This window comes from Lepidochelys olivacea, assembly GCF_965140295.1.
Source record: "Lepidochelys olivacea isolate rLepOli2 genome assembly, chromosome: 10".
Lineage (NCBI taxonomy): Eukaryota > Metazoa > Chordata > Testudines > Cheloniidae > Lepidochelys > Lepidochelys olivacea.
The window spans coordinates 54,574,724-54,591,073 of NC_140420.1; the positions used below are offsets into that span (position 1 = coordinate 54,574,724).

At 39.6% G+C, this 16,350-nt stretch overlaps 1 protein-coding gene across 7 annotated transcripts in view; it reads left to right on the forward strand.

Moving 5' to 3' along the window:
* BNIP2 (BCL2 interacting protein 2) overlaps positions 1–10,898 on the forward strand; it is a 35,891-nt gene extending 24,993 nt beyond the window's left edge. For all 7 annotated transcript variants that reach the window (XM_084642333.1, XM_084642334.1, XM_084642332.1 and 4 more), the window contains one exon: positions 3,549–10,898. In XM_084642333.1, the coding sequence (XP_084498459.1) occupies positions 3,549–3,597 (49 nt within the window). In that variant the 3' untranslated portion in view covers positions 3,598–10,898. The remainder of the gene's footprint in view (positions 1–3,548) is intronic.
* Positions 10,899–16,350: the final 5,452 nt, after the last annotated feature.

The following is a 16,350-nucleotide window of genomic DNA, read 5'->3' on the forward strand; positions in this document are numbered from 1 at the left end:
CTAGTGGAAAAGCATAAAACTGTCAGTCTGTATGAAAAACTGTAAGCGTTAATTCTGCAGTATTATAGCTGAGATAGTAAAGGTACCAACTACAGAAAATTCAGTTAGTTCTCACAGCAACTTTAACTTGCTTCACCTTGTTAATGCTTGGTATTTTGACTGTCTATAGACCCAATCCTGCTCCATGGGAAGGTTTGCCATGGACTGCAGTGGGTATAGAATTGAGCTCTTAAAAGGGATATCAACTTTAAATTTCAGGTCTCAGGTTCAACATACACTGAGTCCCTCCCCTCAGTAATCCCCCTACAATCATTTTTTCTCAAATATTTGTTTTACGTTGCTGTGTGAAAATCTGATTATAGCGGAGTAAAAATGGAACTAACTAGATAGTGTTTACTTTGTGTATTTGACAACACAAGTACTTTTCCCCCATAGTCTGTTATAATAATCATGGGAGTTAACTGTAATAACAGTAATGAAAAATTCTTCAGACATCATTGTGGATGCTTTTGGTTTAAAGTTGCCAGTATTCTGTTACACTTGATGTACATCATTTCCTTTGGGAATTATTTAACTCGCTTTTAAAAGAAACAGAGATCACATAAATAGATGATCTACTCTGCTACTGGATTGAGAAGTGTTGCAGAGTAACATACTGTGCAAGTAAAGAGCAACACTTTTAGGTACTGCCGTGCAGTTTCTAAACCCTGTTTCTTCAGATTTCAGTGTTTTATTTACTATCCGAAACAGCCAAATGAAAGTCTCCGTCGTCCCCCCCTCGTCCCTTCCCCATCACTTTTGGTGCAGAATATTCATCCCAAACAAAATATTAAATACATGAAAATATGGCTCTCGGCTATTGCGTGTATTACTACCATAGCATTGGAGCTGTGGATCCTTTTTTACTGCATTCACCAAAGACTATATCAACATCAGAGAACAGTCTTAGTCAGTTAAACCATTTATTTGTTGCAAAAGTGAAAGAGCAAATGGCTAGGGAAGAGAGGACTCTACCCTCCCCCCCATCAGATTATGCTATAAATGTAGTAAGCATGTACAATAAAAGCTCTTCTGAAAAAGTAATCGCTTTAAGTAAAATTTGAAGCAGTTGAGCCATTAGATTAAGCCAGAAGAGTTATTCTGTGACAAAAGTACAATCACAGTCTTAAATGAAGTCACTGGGTGTTTTAGGCAATGCATTATGTTCAACATTTCCTTTATGTTGGTTTATTTATGGAACCTCTACCCTTATTGCATTGATTTTAGAATGCAGTTTAGTACATGTAAATAAACTCTGGAGAGATGATTTTTTTTTGGAAACTTCCATTGCAACAATGTATTTGGTACTATGTAGCTAGTAGTGTGCAGAGATGAAAAACACAAATCTCTCAGAAGCGTTAGGTGACCATCTTTCTGCACACACACATTGATTTGAGTATTTGAAACGCAGAGTTGGCTTTAACCGATGCCCTGTTTATCATTTGTTAACATCCTGATAAATGTTGCCTGGCTGACAGTTTGAGACCCAGAATTGGCTACGCGCCAGGGGTACTACAGATTGGATTGCAGTCCTGCAAAAAAAATAATTTTATGTACAGAAGTGGTCTCACTGAAGAATTGACTGCTGATTATGTAAAGTTAAGCATGTAAGTGTTTGCAGCATTTGGATCTAGAATTCTAAATCCATTGATAGGTTCTTCTAAAATGAGCCAGGAATGTTGGTAAAATGTACTCATAAATACTAACACAAACCAGATATATCCAAAAACTAAATTGGAAGGGAAAAATATTTGATCATAGTATGTGACTTAATTCTGCCTGTAATAATTGAAATTGAAGCTTTTAGTGCTTACATAGCACTTTTATTTCATAAAGCTCAAAGGAAAGCTCAGTCTGGGCATGAAAAACTTATTAGGTATTTACTAGCCAGAGAACTAAGTGAACTAGGCTTAGGCAGCATGAAAGATGAATGCCCCCACACACCAGACATGTCAGTGGACAATGGCCTGGTGAGAAGCCAATAACTCTGCCCCAGTTGTTGGGAACAGAGAGGGCACTGGGATTCATAAGCAAGGATGGCACCTTGTTCTCTTTTGTGGGTCTCTGGCTGATGGATTTAAATACTGTTGTCCCTTTCTAGCTGCTTGGAAGGAGCTTTTTCTCATCCTCAACTTCAGAGCCTCTTGGCTGATGGAGAGTAAGAAGGGTGTTTTTGCTACTCTACTCTTTCCCAAGCCTTTTTTAGTCATTTTCCTGTAAGTACTTTCACTGTTCATCTTTTTCCCTAGTTGCAACATAGTGAAACTGGCAGTGTTCTTGTCTGTTTCACAACTGCTGTTCAGAATCCTGTAGGCAGAAACTTGCCTGAGTCTTGTTAACCTCATTCCACTTTTTGGGACTGTCATGAGAAACAGTAGACTGAAGCTGGCTGCACACTCAGCAGGACAGAACATGTCAGTTCACACTTCAGAGGTTCTCCTAGCAGCCATAAGAGCCAGAAACTTCACTAAAAAGCAATCTTAAATTTTGCAGAAATTGTTGATGTAGATTCCTTCACTCACCAGTTGATTAAGCAAGAGGATGCATATAGGCCTGGAGGCTTCCTCCCCTGAAAAACAACAAACAAAAAACCCCCGTAACCAATCATTATCCTCATCTTGCACAGGGAAAGCTAAGAGGAATGGATATTAAATTACTTCCCCAAAGAGTCAGTGCTCGGGGCCAGGACTAGAATTAAGGTCTACACAGTACCATGTTCAGTGCGCTAGACCACACTGCATTCTGGCTGAATAGCACATATTTTACCCGAGTGACTCTAAAGTTGCTATCTGCTATCCTGCATACACAGACTAGATACAAAGAATGCATTCCATATTAGTAATAAATCTAACTATGTATAGTAACTAATTGCATACAACTTATTTCAGAATAGCACAGATCAATACAATGCATGTTATTTGTAATAACTGTTTAGAAAACAATTCTGTGAAACTTTAAAAATGTATGTAGTAAACAGTGTTGGCACAACCACACTGTTCTTTCAGCTTAACATTTAATATAACTGTTCTAAAAACACCACCAAACCCATTGTTTACAGGTTTGATAGGCTCAAGTTCTAGAATATAAACTGCGTTCTGTTCTTAAAACCATCTCTCATTTTATTGTATGTCTTATAGGCTTACATCCTAGTCACACTTTATTAATAAATGGACGACTAACCTGCTTCTCTTGCAACATGGCCAAATTGGATATTTCATTTTCCTAATACTTTTCTTCCAAATACCATATCAGTTGTTGCTTGAAAACACTTCTTAACCATCTTTAAAATCTATAATTTTAGGGGGCAATAACAAGGTGGATCTTTAACATTTTGCTGTAACTGAACCCACTTCACTGATGTTTGTTTTTAACAGTTGAATGATACTTACTAAAAACCTTTTCTATATAAAAACTTCAATTCTCCTATTAAGATCAGCTTTTTTGCCTATTACAGAAAGTAACACACTACTGAAGTTGTAATTTATATTCTAACATTTTTTATTAAACAGAATTGACCAAGAGCTTGATGGGAAACAAGAACAGAAAAGTGAACAGTAAGTTTGGTGTCCAGACAAGACTGAAGACTGTGCAGGTGGAATGATGCTCTTTTCTGCAGTTACAATGCATTCATTAGCCTTTATTATGTAACCTGTTATAAAAGGTGCCTTGATATATCTCTGGACTTGTACACAAGGGACTGTTCTCTACAGTATTGGTTTGCAAATCTCGGGTTTAATTCTTGACTTCAATAGCTACTTTACCATGTAATCATTTTATACTGCTAAATGTCAAAGAACCGTATGTTTATAGGAGGCGTTCTTGCAATTATCTAAATGATGCATGTTCTTCAGTAAAATATTTATATACCTAAAATGTTAAAGGAAAGAGATAATATATTTTTATGACGTTTTGAGCAATATTTTATTATGTTTACCTGCAAAATGAATTCTTTTGCAGATAGACAAGGCCATAAATGAGTGCTGTCGTTATTTTGTAAAGTGCATGATGAATGTTTTTTGCTGTAAATAGTTAATACATTTCCTGAGTGATTTAGAAACCTAATGATTGTTATATGCTAGTGTTCACATAGTGCAGTTGTGTCTCATAAATGTGAAGATGAACAAAAATGATTATGTATCTAATACAAGTAGAACTCATTTACACTCCCAGAATGAGTTTGAGCTTTGGTTTGTCTTCGTTTTTCTTCAACGTACAGATTTGTAGCTCTGTGAATTTCAGCTTATTGGCTACCACCTTTTAGCCTAGTTAAGCCATACTGGGGACTAAATAGTTCAAATGACTAATAGCATAATGAGCTTTTCACCATTAGGTCACTAGTTTAAATTCTGCTCAGGTGTTTAGTAGATAAAAGCTGTCTAGTCAGTGATCGATGTGAAATGAGCTCTGTCTTGTTACTCTTGGATGAGTGTCAGTTGGCACTAACTGAACCTCTGTTCAGTCTCAGCAGACACACAAAGAATTGCCTGGGCATGGAGCTGAACTGTCCTTTCAACCATAAAAGTTATCCATTCAGGCCAAGATTGAAGTACCCTGGAGAGGAGGTGTGGAAAATCTTGCACTGCCTTTACTTTGTAGATGGAGATCTTCCATCTCCAGTGTTATCTGGCACTTCTCACAAGCACTAAATTCACTTTAAAGAATGTAATGAGTCTGGTTTTTTGCTGTGGTTATTCAAGATGTCTACACGTTTTCACTTGGTGTTCTTGGGCACATAAATTGACTTTCGTAGGTTCTATTAGCATAGCTAAATTATACTATGTTCTGGGTGAATCATGTAATGAAAACATGTCGAACTTTTAAAATCTTCTATTTGGTAATCATGCCTATTTTGCCTATTGGTGTATGCAAATAAATCCATTCAGAAGTTAAACATTTAAGTGACATTGAAACAAGCATTTAAATATTTTCATTTCTGTTTTTACTGCAGTGCTCACTACTTTTGTCCTAATAATAAAATCAAAAATCCCCATCTGATGATATTCCACACTTCTAAACAGTATATTCTTGGAAACAGTAGTAGTATCACAGGTCTTACACACAATCAAAATAAATCCGGTATACTTACAAAAGTAAGACAGGTTTCAACTAGATGGTTACTCATCAGTGAGGTATAACACTCATAGGCTAATCATACAACTGGGACTTACTAACCTTTGGATCCTTGCAGACTCCTCGCCGTCTCTAATCAACTATGCATAGGTGCAGTACTAGCTAATTCTGATGCCAGGTCAGGCCAGTAGTGTGCATCTGAACTTAACAGAGATCTGTTTAACATGCATGATTCAGGGAAATCTGTCTCAAGGCATACATATTTTGCTTAGGTCAGCATCTGTCTCCAACAGTTTGTGCAGATTAATATGCTATGTCGTCTGCCTAAATAGGCGACCTTATTTTGAAGTTGCCCTGTGTGCATTTTTGTAAGGCTTCTATTTTGGTCTGAAAGCAAAGAACCTAAATGAAGATACTTCCTTCTGGAGCTAGGACCTGATGGACAACCTTGAGCAAGTTACTTCATCATCTTATACCTCCATTTCCTCACTTGTAAAATGGATATGATACTCACCTTTTTTTTTTCTAAAGCTTTTTGAGATCTACAAATGAAAACAGCTACATAAGTGCTAGGTGCTATCACTTCTATTCCTCGTTCTATTTTTCAAGTTATATCAACTCCAGCTTATTAGCTGAAACCTTCCCCAGCCTGGAAAATAAAATTCCAATACTGGCCAAGTACAAGGTGTATGCATGCATGCAAATAGGGAATCTTTGATTTCATTTTTCGGGCCTTAAAGCTGAATAGATTTAGATCTCGAAAAAGCCTGGAGAATAAGAAGGGATCACCATCTCATTTCAGATTTTTTTCTTCAGATAAAGATGACTTCTACCAAAAGCAGTTCTTCTAGAAGTAGGGTCTGACAGTTGACTTGCATTGATATAGTGTGATACAGTTAAATCAGTCTCTCAGATTATTGAAAGATGTCATTTGTTGTATGTAGTGGAGAACACAATAGCTAAAGATGTTTCAAATAGAAAAACGTTGGTAGAATTTCTACTGGCTATAGACATTCTTTCTCCATCTTCCTCATTGCTTCCTTTAACCCCATGCTTGCTTCTCCTTTCCTCTTACCTCTACAAAAGCTGCATGCCAAGAATCTTAAACAGCAGTTCAAACAGTACATATGTTGTGTAGAAAACCTAGTTCATACTGTATTTTGTACTTGACCAAATGTTCAGTAATTTTAAAGTGACTTCCAAAGGGTGGAAAGGTTTGTACCTTTCTTCTACTTTGTGTGATTAAAGGAAGTCTGAGAGGTATTTTTTTCTGCCTGCTTTTTCATGTGTAAAAAAAAGTCAAGTTTTGTCTATGCTGTTTTTCTGACTGATCCTCTACACTGGAGCATTAATTGGTTTATGGTAGCAGAGATGCAAAGGAAGTAAAATGTGATTAGGTGTTGAAAAACGAGTTCTATGCAACCCAAATAAAATTTTCTCCTCAATTAAACTCAAATGTCTAACAAATTGCAGGAGAAACTTTTGTTAAGACTCAGACTTCCCTCGCCCCAACACACTGAGGATTTAGTATTCTGGGACTTCTATGAGAATCCCAGCAAAAACCGGGAAGCAAAGACTAGATACAGATTTTTTTTTTTTTTTTTAATCTGCTGCTTGTTAAACTTCATGCACCAGGCACTGGTGAAGGATAATAAACACACTTCTCTGAAGCCTACATTTTCAACTTCAGCTCTGTATTACCTGACAAATGAGTACTTGATTCTCAATCTTAATGTTGTATTAATACTTACTGTAAAATGTATGCACACACTGATCCATAGTCACTTGCTATTTCTCTATAAGCTTGTGTATAAATAGAAATGTTCATTTTCATAATTCTACTGCCTTCTAAAGCAACATAGCTTGGGAACCAAGTTGGCAATTGCTGTGAAGAATCTTTCCTCCCACCCAATCCCTCACTTTTAATGATGAAGTATTCAAGTGCATGGTTTTTAAAAAGCTATTTTAAATGAATTCTGGGACTTTCTCAAACATTGTACATGGGGTATTATACTCAAAACCAAATTTTGCTGTATTGCAATGAGATTCCAAAGGCTACATCTACAAACAGCTGACTATTTAAAAAAAAAAAATCACTTCACATAGTAAATGCTCTAAAGCTACCATTATGATTGTTTGATGAGAGAAAATGCAGCTCACCACTGAAACACAAAGGCAGCTTCAAAATAAGAACTTCTGTTTAATTTCAATTGCCAAATTTCTTTTAAAATCCAAAGACTTTGCCGATCAGTAGTTCAAATAAAAAAAAACACTTTATCATGCATTTCAGTGGTAGGCTGTAAATACTAGTCTCAACTCATTTCCCAGCAGCTGGATCAGTCTGAAGGATCAACAAAATGCCAATACTTGCTGAAACAGCAGCATCAATAACAGCAGGCAGATGTCAAACAATTCTGATGGTCTAAAACTTTTATATATTCTTAATGACATATCTGTGATGGAATTAAAATATAATAATGACAAACTTTATTGGAAAGTCATAATCTCTATTTAAAAACAGGAAAGATTTACAGCTAAGACTTCAACTTTCATTTTCAACCAGTATTCCCACCCACTTGCTGTACACTGTCCCATGATTTACTGACAGGAGACTTGGATTTGTGTTGTCTTGTAATGTGAATTTTCCTTTCAGCAGGAGATGCAGGAATAGTTTTCTACGGGTGCGGATTCTGAGTTCTGTCGAGGCAAATAAAGAGGCATTGCCGTAATTATATAACTTGGGCTGACTTGCTCAGTGTGTTTCTGGAATATAAAGTATGTGGCAGCAAAATGTTAGCAACTTTATTTTGCTGTTATCAATATGTTTGAAGTGGAGGTGATCTTATTTGGGCTGATGGCCCATGGTGATGGATATAAGATGTTTGTAGACTTGTGTTTACAAGAGGTAAAATTTTCAAAAGTGACTTAAGAATTTAGAAGTTTGTGTTGTTGAAAATCAATGGGATTTTGGCTCCTATGTCATCTGAGCCCTTCTGAAAAATTTACCCTGTATGGTAAGCAAGGGTTTGTAGCTGATATTCCATTAGAAGTACAGTAGTAATATTGCATGGTGGCTAGGTGTAAAGATGTTGGCTAGACTAAGGGTTAGCACTGAGACACAGCCAAAGTTAGTCAATTTGAAACCCTGATCATGAAGCACCCGGGTTTTTAAAATGTTCCTTTTTAAATTTGGAATTTACTGGCCTCCAAACACATAACTATAGTGTTACTTTAAAAATTTTGTAATTTGTATTCACAGCCTTAAACCCCTTCTTGATATATTTTCTGGTCTGTGACTTGCTTTTGTTTTCAGTGATCAAGGGAAAGAGACGGTATTTTCTGTGGAATTATGTATTGCAGACTACATTCTAGACAGTAAATTAGTAAAACACTGTCTGTTGCTTACTGCGGTTGAACAAATGTCAGCAAAGCTATTTGTGCTAACTGAGCATCACAGACTTTATAAGGATTAGTGATGCATTGACAAAGTTTGAAATTTTTTGCTTCAGACTTTTTAAATTTTGTAAAGGTTTAGTTTTCATTAAGATTAGGTGAGTAAGATCGATTTGGAGTTAATAAAGCTTTTTTGAGATGATTATCCAAAAATCTATCTCCACAAAGTATAAAAGCTCTCATTTGCCAAGTTTTGGCCAGTTAATCTCCAATTCGCTGGAAAATTCTCTAGTGAGAAATAGCATAAGAGATTTAAATAGGATTTCTAGGAAGCAAAAAGGAGATGGGGAAGTGATTTAAACCGGGTCAATTTAAGCTTTATGGAGTCACAACAGCAGATCCATGCTCAAGGATAAAACTTTTCTTCAATTTCAGATTAACATCTCCACATTCTTTGTGGATGGAGCTTCAGCGTGTATATTCTGCTGTTAGAAAATGGCTTAACTGTAGTCTGTCAGGAACACAAATTATTGTTTGTAAAATGCTTTGAAGATTAAAAGTATATGACTTCTTAATCTCCTTTATAGAGGTGGCCAATAAGTAGTTGGCAGCTAGTATGTTTTTACTGATGTTTTATAAAGTTCCTATTAGAACTCTAGTACTGAATTATCCATGTGGATGCAGGTCATTTTCTGGAGGTTTTTAGTTCTATGAGCAGATCCTAGGAGCTTTCTGAAGAACTATGCTTCCATCTGTTATACCGCACTTTTTAAAAGATACTGAACCCATTTTCCTCAGAGGAGCACTCACATTTAAGGATTAATTTCTCTCAGCATGAATAACAAGATAGGAATTTTGCCCCTTTGTAAAACTTAAGAATTCTAGATTGTGCTAAAAGGTTTCCATTGATATGAATCCTCAGTACAACATAAGCAAACACAGCAATACATTTGCTCGAGCTGAGCAAAATTTTCGGTCAACCCAAACATTTTACAAATTTGAGTTGAATTTACCAAAGTGCTTTGGCCAGGAAACAAAAAAATAAAATAAAAAATTGTGGAAGTCAGTGTGTTTTGTTTTTTGTTTTGTTTTTTACTAAAAACTGTTCTGAAATTTCCTTCAGGTTTATTTGAAAAAAAGAACAACCTAAACTGAATCAAAACAAAAAAAATTGGGTTGAGTTGCATGAAACATTTTGTTCTACACAGAATGTGTTTTTTTTCAGGACTACCAGTGAGCTGAAAAATCAATTAGCACAGCTCTAGAAATCGCACGTAGAAAATAAGAGTGCAGTATTTTGTAGTGTATACTCTTTCTTTTCTCTCATTGTTGAGAGACAGCATTATGACCAAAATGGGAATAGTTCCACTTCATTGAAATACAACTGTCTTCTTCAAAATTTCACAATTCAGTTAGAGTACTGATGGGTTTTTGTGCATCAGTATTATGAGGCATCCTGATTATTCAGTACTGAAACTATTGGTGTGCATTAAGACAGCATTAATGTTGTCTTGTTAGACAGCCTTACCATTACATACTGTGTGGTTGGCCTTTATTTTCTATAAAATTTTGAGTAAATATCCAGAGTAAACATTCATATAAGAAATTTTGATGTTTCAGTCAATGCTGTTCTGCGGCTCACTGGGGAAGGGAATGACTGAGGAGCTTCTACTGTATTCTAAAGCACCTTTTTGAATGAAGAAGCCCAAGAAGTGGGGTTAAACTGGTCTGAATATTAGATATGTTTTGAAGTGTGGAGTCATTTCACATTTGAGATCCATTTTGTTAAAGGATGGAACATCTGGTACATCTGAGCCTTTATGCTTTTCACGGCAGGGACCATGTGTCTGTACAATGCTTAGTAAAATGAGGGTACTCATTGGGGCATCTGGGCACTACTGCAATATAATCTTTAAATAACGTTCACCTCTCCAAAACCATATGTGGAAAGCATCTGACATTTGAAAGTTTATGCATTGCTCAGATGCTGTAACGTTGCCTGAAGTACTGAGTCCCCAGTATTTAATCCTAACTTTCTAGATTCTGAATTAGTTACAAAGGCAACACCTTCATCTGGAGCACAAGTCTTAAATGACCACCACCGCTCCTCACAGAAGTACCTGTACTATTTCTCTTCTGCCCCTTTAATTTCAACTGGTTTGAGGTTTTTCACCTACATCTGATGACTGTACTAAGCTCCTTCCTTTTCAAATGAACCAATGTTTTTCCCTATTTTCTTAACTTTATAAGCTGTCATTGTCATGGAGTAATGTGAGGACGCTTGTATTTCTGAACACGTCACCTAGCACTTGTTGGAAACTACGTGAGTCTTGTATTTTTAATTAGCTAAAATAACAAGTTAAATGTGGAAAATTCAATAAATACTTTTTTAAAAATACTTCTCTAAAAGTTCTCCTTATTTAAGCTCCTGATTGAATAACAACAAACAGTGTTAGCCTGGTGTCTTCACATCTGTCTGCAAAGCAAAAGTCCCTCCACCAGAAAGCCACGATCTAAAGCACTGAGGCTCCCGAGCCTCAAGTAGCTCTTCAGTGTGTCTTGTGCAGCTGTCTGCAGCACTGATAGTAAAACGTTGTGTAATTTAATTATTAAACAATCAGGATACTTTTACTATGGTAACCAATTGTATTTGATAAAATAATACTTGGTCCATCATTTTGCTGTGTGTGTGTGTATATATATATATATATGTGGGGGGGGGTGTATATATATATTCACTCTACATATTTTCCCCATCTTACTATTTAAATATGAATGTATAGTAAATGAAACAATGAATTCACACTACTGTGGCTCTTATGGGTAATGTTAATTGCTAATTTGGCTCCTGAACCTCTGAGGTCTAAATATCACTGATCAAAGCCAGTATATAGAGGGTGGAGATCAACATTCACTTGTGCTGCTTTTTATTGTTTTGACGACATTTTGTTAGTATCCCTGTAATCCGATTATAACCTGAGGATTTTCAGCCTGGCCTTTTTGGGGGAAGTGCGTTTTCAAAAGGTATTTGGAGGAAAGGGATAGAAATATGATGGAATGGGTTGCTTAAGGTTACATCAAAAGAGGCCTGAAGACGGGAATAAAACTAAGAATTTGGGTAGTCTCAGGTCTTGGGTAGAGCAAAAGTGGTGAAAGAAGGATATGAGAGAGAGAGGTGGGAGCAAAGCTCTGCAGGGCCTTAAAGCCCAAACAAGGAGTTTAACTTTGTTGTAGATTTGGAGGCAGTAGCAGGCAAGGCAAAGTATGAGTGTTTTTGGCAGCATTTTAGACTAACTGAAGAGCGGGTAAGCCTAGAGCAAAAGGTTGCCATTGTCAATAATATTTAACCTTAAAAAGTCTATTCCTTTTATCACTGAAATTTTTACTGCAGTGTAAAAAATTATGTCCCAAAGCCTCGCATGGCCCTGGCCTCCCATTGGCCATCTTCTCTATTACTTATTTTTAGAGGACAGGTCTGTCTCATAAGCTCTTGGCGCTATGTCCCTCCCTCCCACGCACTAAACTTCAAGGCTCACTTGTACCCTGTTCAAGTTTGAAAGTGGGGCACTGCCAGGAGGAGGGCAAAACCCTGGTACCAAAATTTACAGTTTGCCACTGTACTGTCCATTCTTTCCCTGCAAGCTTCAGCTGGATTCTGCTTCCCCTGCTCCTCCCTTCCCTCTCCCATTAATCCGGCAGGCTCCACAGGAGGAGCCCTGCGTCCGCGGTGTAGTGTAGTAAAGTGCTCTCCGTAGTAATGTGCTACTTACTGTGCACTGAAGCCACTGCCCTTCACCCTGCCCTTATTAGCCAAAGATTCTGCAGACTGCTTTTGATGGGGCTTAAAAAGTGGCGAAGGGGGTGAATTGGAGCAGGGGGTGGAAATTTACTGGTCGGGGGGTCAAGCAGCTGGAGGCAGCATTAGGAGAGGGGCTAAAAGGCAAAATCAGGGCGGGCGGGAGGAGCAGGAGTTAAGCTCGGTGTGAGGTGCTGACAGAAGGCAAAACCTGGCACAGGAAGTAACAGGTACCCCAGTGGGACGGAGACACCAGTGTTTGCAAAAATGGTGGGGGGCAAAGAGGCTTTTTTTTACTTCCCCTCTCACAGACAGCATCTCTAAGCATCGGCTTCCCAGGGCTGGGTTCTTAAAGGCACAGGCATCCCAATGCCTAGTCAATGCAGCTCCTCTTTGTCTTATCTAACTGAGGTTATGTCTACACTACAAAGTTCAAAGCACTACTGAGGGTGCTCGTGCTCCTGGTAATCCACCTCAACAAAGGGATTAGCTCTGAGCACTGGGAGCCGCGCCTGTCCACACTAGCGTTTTAAAGTGTTCAAACTTGCGCTTGGGGAGGGGGGGGGTGATTTTTCACACTCCTGAGCCAGCAAGTTAGAGTGCTTTAACTTGCCAGTGTAGATAATCCCTGAGACTTAATTCAGTGAAACATTTTACATCTATCCCCTCAGAAACAAAGAATCCCTTATCACTGTATCTGATTGCATAGAGTCTCCTCACAGTTTCCCTAGTTGTCTTATCTGCTGCTGGGATTCCCTGAATTTTTAACTTTAATTTTTTCTTCTCATTTTAGAGCTCACTGAATTTCTGGCCTAGTGTCAAAACTTTGTTTTGAGCCAATCCACCAATGGGGATTGCATTTTTGCAACTGTTATTTTGCCTCTAAGTCTAGCCCTTAGTGTTTTTCCGCATGCCATTGTGTACAACTTGATTCTCAAATATTCAATAAAGGCAGTATACTATCTCCTATAACATCTTTCTCCCTGGAAAAAAAAATCTATTGTAATTTCTGCAGAAAATTAGAACTGCCATCATGGGTCAGACCAATAGTCGGCCTAATCTAGTATCCTGTCTTGTGATCGTGGCCAATGCCAGGTGCTTCTAAGGGAATGATCAGACCAGGCAATGACTCAGCGAACCATCCCACTGTCCACTCCCAGCATCTGGCAGTCAAAGCACGGTTTTGGGACACGCAGAGCATAGGCCTGCATCCCTGATTATCTTGGCTAATAGCCAGTGTACTTATCCTGAGGGACTGATCAAATTCTCTGTTCAACCCATTCCTAGTTTTGCCTTTCAAAATATGACAACATATCTACAACCACAAGAATTCTAAAATCATGAGTTATACACCTTCCAGTCAAGAAATTTTAATAAATAAATGATTTTGTTATGTGCCTCTTTGTTCCTGAGGCTGTTGGGCGCAGTAAGGCCAGTTCCAGTGCCTCGAGCCTAACTCAAGTTATGTCAGCATAGAGTCGCTACGGTTACTATGTCTACCCCCAACCTTCTAAACCCACCTGGCCTCAGTGGCTACTGCCAGTCGTCATCTAGCCCCCACCCACTGGGGCAGACTGCAGTCTGTCATGGCCACTCATCATTGGCAAGGGGTTAGGACCTGCTGCCTTTGCCTATCCCCGGGCTGCCCCTCTGCAGCCCCAGTAGCTTTTCATAGGCCTTCATCAAGGCCTGCAGCCTGGGGGTTTACCAGGCTGGAGCTCCCCAGCTCCCCTTGCCCTTCCTCAGCACTGCTCCACTTCAGGTACCTTGCACCCCCTCCCACTCCAGGGCTAGAGTGAGACTTCTCCAGCGTCTGGCCCACAGCCCTCTTATCCGGGCCAGCTGGGCCCCAATTGAGCTGGCCACAGCTGTGGCTGCTTCCCTCAATTAGCCTACCTTGGCTGCTTTGAACCCCCTGCTTATGGGAGTGGGGAAGCCACCCCACTACAGGCACAGACAACTTTTTTTGTATAGTGATGTGCCCCGTGAGGGTTAATGTGTTTACATTAGGTATGTTGGCAACAAGAAGAAAGCCAAGGAACGTGTGGGCCCCTTACTGAATGGGGGAAGCAACCTAGTGACAGAGGATGTGGCAAAAGCTAATGTACTCAATGCTTTTTTTGCCTCTGTCTTCACGAACAAGGTCAGCTCCCAGACTGCTGCACTGGGCAGCACAGCATGGGGAGGAGGTGACCAGCCCTCTGTGAGGAAAGAAGTGGTTTCAGGACTATTTAGAAAAGCTGGACGAGTACAGGTCCATGGGGTCAGATATGCTGCATCCGAGAGTGCTAAAGGAGTTGGCGGATGTGATTGCAGAGCCATTGACCATTATTTTTGAAAACTCATGATGATCGGGGGAGGTCCCAGACGACTGGAAAAAGGCTAATGTAGTGCCCATCTTTAAAAAAGGGAAGAAGCAGAATCCGGGGAACTACAGGCCAGTCAGCCTCACCTCAGTCCCCAGAAAAATCATGGAGCAGGTCCTCAAGGAATCAATTCTGAAGCACTTAGAAGAGAGGAAAGTGAACAGGAACAGTCAGCATGGATTCAGCAAGGGCAAGTCCTGCCTGACTACCTAATTGCCTTCTATGACGAGACACTGGCTCTGTGGATGATGGGAAAGCAGTGAACGTATTATTTCTTGACTTTAGCAAAGCTTTTGATACAGTCTCCCACAGTATTCTTGCCAGCAAGTTAAAGAAGTATGGGCTGAATGAATGGACTATAAGGTGGATAGAAAGTTGGCTAGATTGTTGGGCTCAACGGGTAGTGATCAATGGCTCCATGTCTAGTTGGCAGCCAGTAACAAGCAGAGTGTCCCAAGGGTCAGTCTTGGGGCCGGTTTTGTTCAGTATCTTAATTAATGATCTGGAGGATGGCATGGACCGTACCCTCAGCAAGTTTGCAGATGACACAAAACTGGGAGGAGTGGTAGATACACTGGAGAGTAGGGATAGGATACAGAGGGACCTAGACAAATTAGAGGATTGGGCCAAAAGAAATCTGATGAGGGTCAACAAGGACAAGTGCAGAGTCCTGCACTTAGGACTGAAGAATCCCATGCACCGCTGCAGACTAGGAACCGAATGCCTCGGCAGCAGTTCGGCAGGAAAGGACCTAGGAGTTACAGTGGATGAGAAGCTGGATATGAGTCAACAGTGTGCCCTTGTTGCCAAGAAGGCTAACGGCATTTTGGGCTGTATAAGTAGGAGCATTGCCAGCAGACCGAGGGACGTGATCGTTCCCCTCTATTCAACATTGGTGAGGCCTCATCTGGAGTACTGTGTCCAGTTTTGGGCCTCACACTACAAGAAGGATGTGGAAAAATTGGAAAGAGTCCAACGGAGGGCAACAAAAATGATTGGGGGCGGGAGCACAAGACTTATGAGGAGAGGCTAAGGGAACTGGGATTGTTTAGTCTGCGGAAGAGAAGAATGAGGGGGGATTTGATAGCTGCTTTCAACTACCTGAAAGGGGGTTCCAGAGAGGATGGAGCTAGACTGTTCTCAGCAGTAGCAGATGACAGAACAAGTAGTAATGGTTTCAAGTTGCAGTGGGGGAGGTTTAGGTTGGATAATGGGAAAAACTTTTTCACTACGAGGGTGGTGAAGCACTGGAATGGGTTACCTAGGGAGGTGGTGTAATCTCCTTCCTTAGAGTTTTTTAAGGCCCGGCTTGACAAAGCCCTGGCTGGAATGATTTAGTTGAGGATTGGTCCTGCTTTGAGCAGGGGGTTGGACTAGATGACCTCCTGAGGTCCCTTCTAACCCTGATATTCTGATTCTATGATTAGATTTCAGGGCCTTGTACCATCCAGAAACGTATGCAGCAGCAACAGGTCCTATTTTGCTGAAAAAAAAAGGACATCTGATGTAGCTAATTCAAGCAGTTTCACACGTAAAACCAAACTGATAGCTTTCTTGAACAGTGTAACAAGCCTTGTGGATGGGGGGGATGTGGTTGACATGGTCTATCTTGGCTTATCTTGACTGTTGATACTCTCTCCCATGACCTTCTCATAAAAAAACTATGGAAATGCAACCTAGATGGAG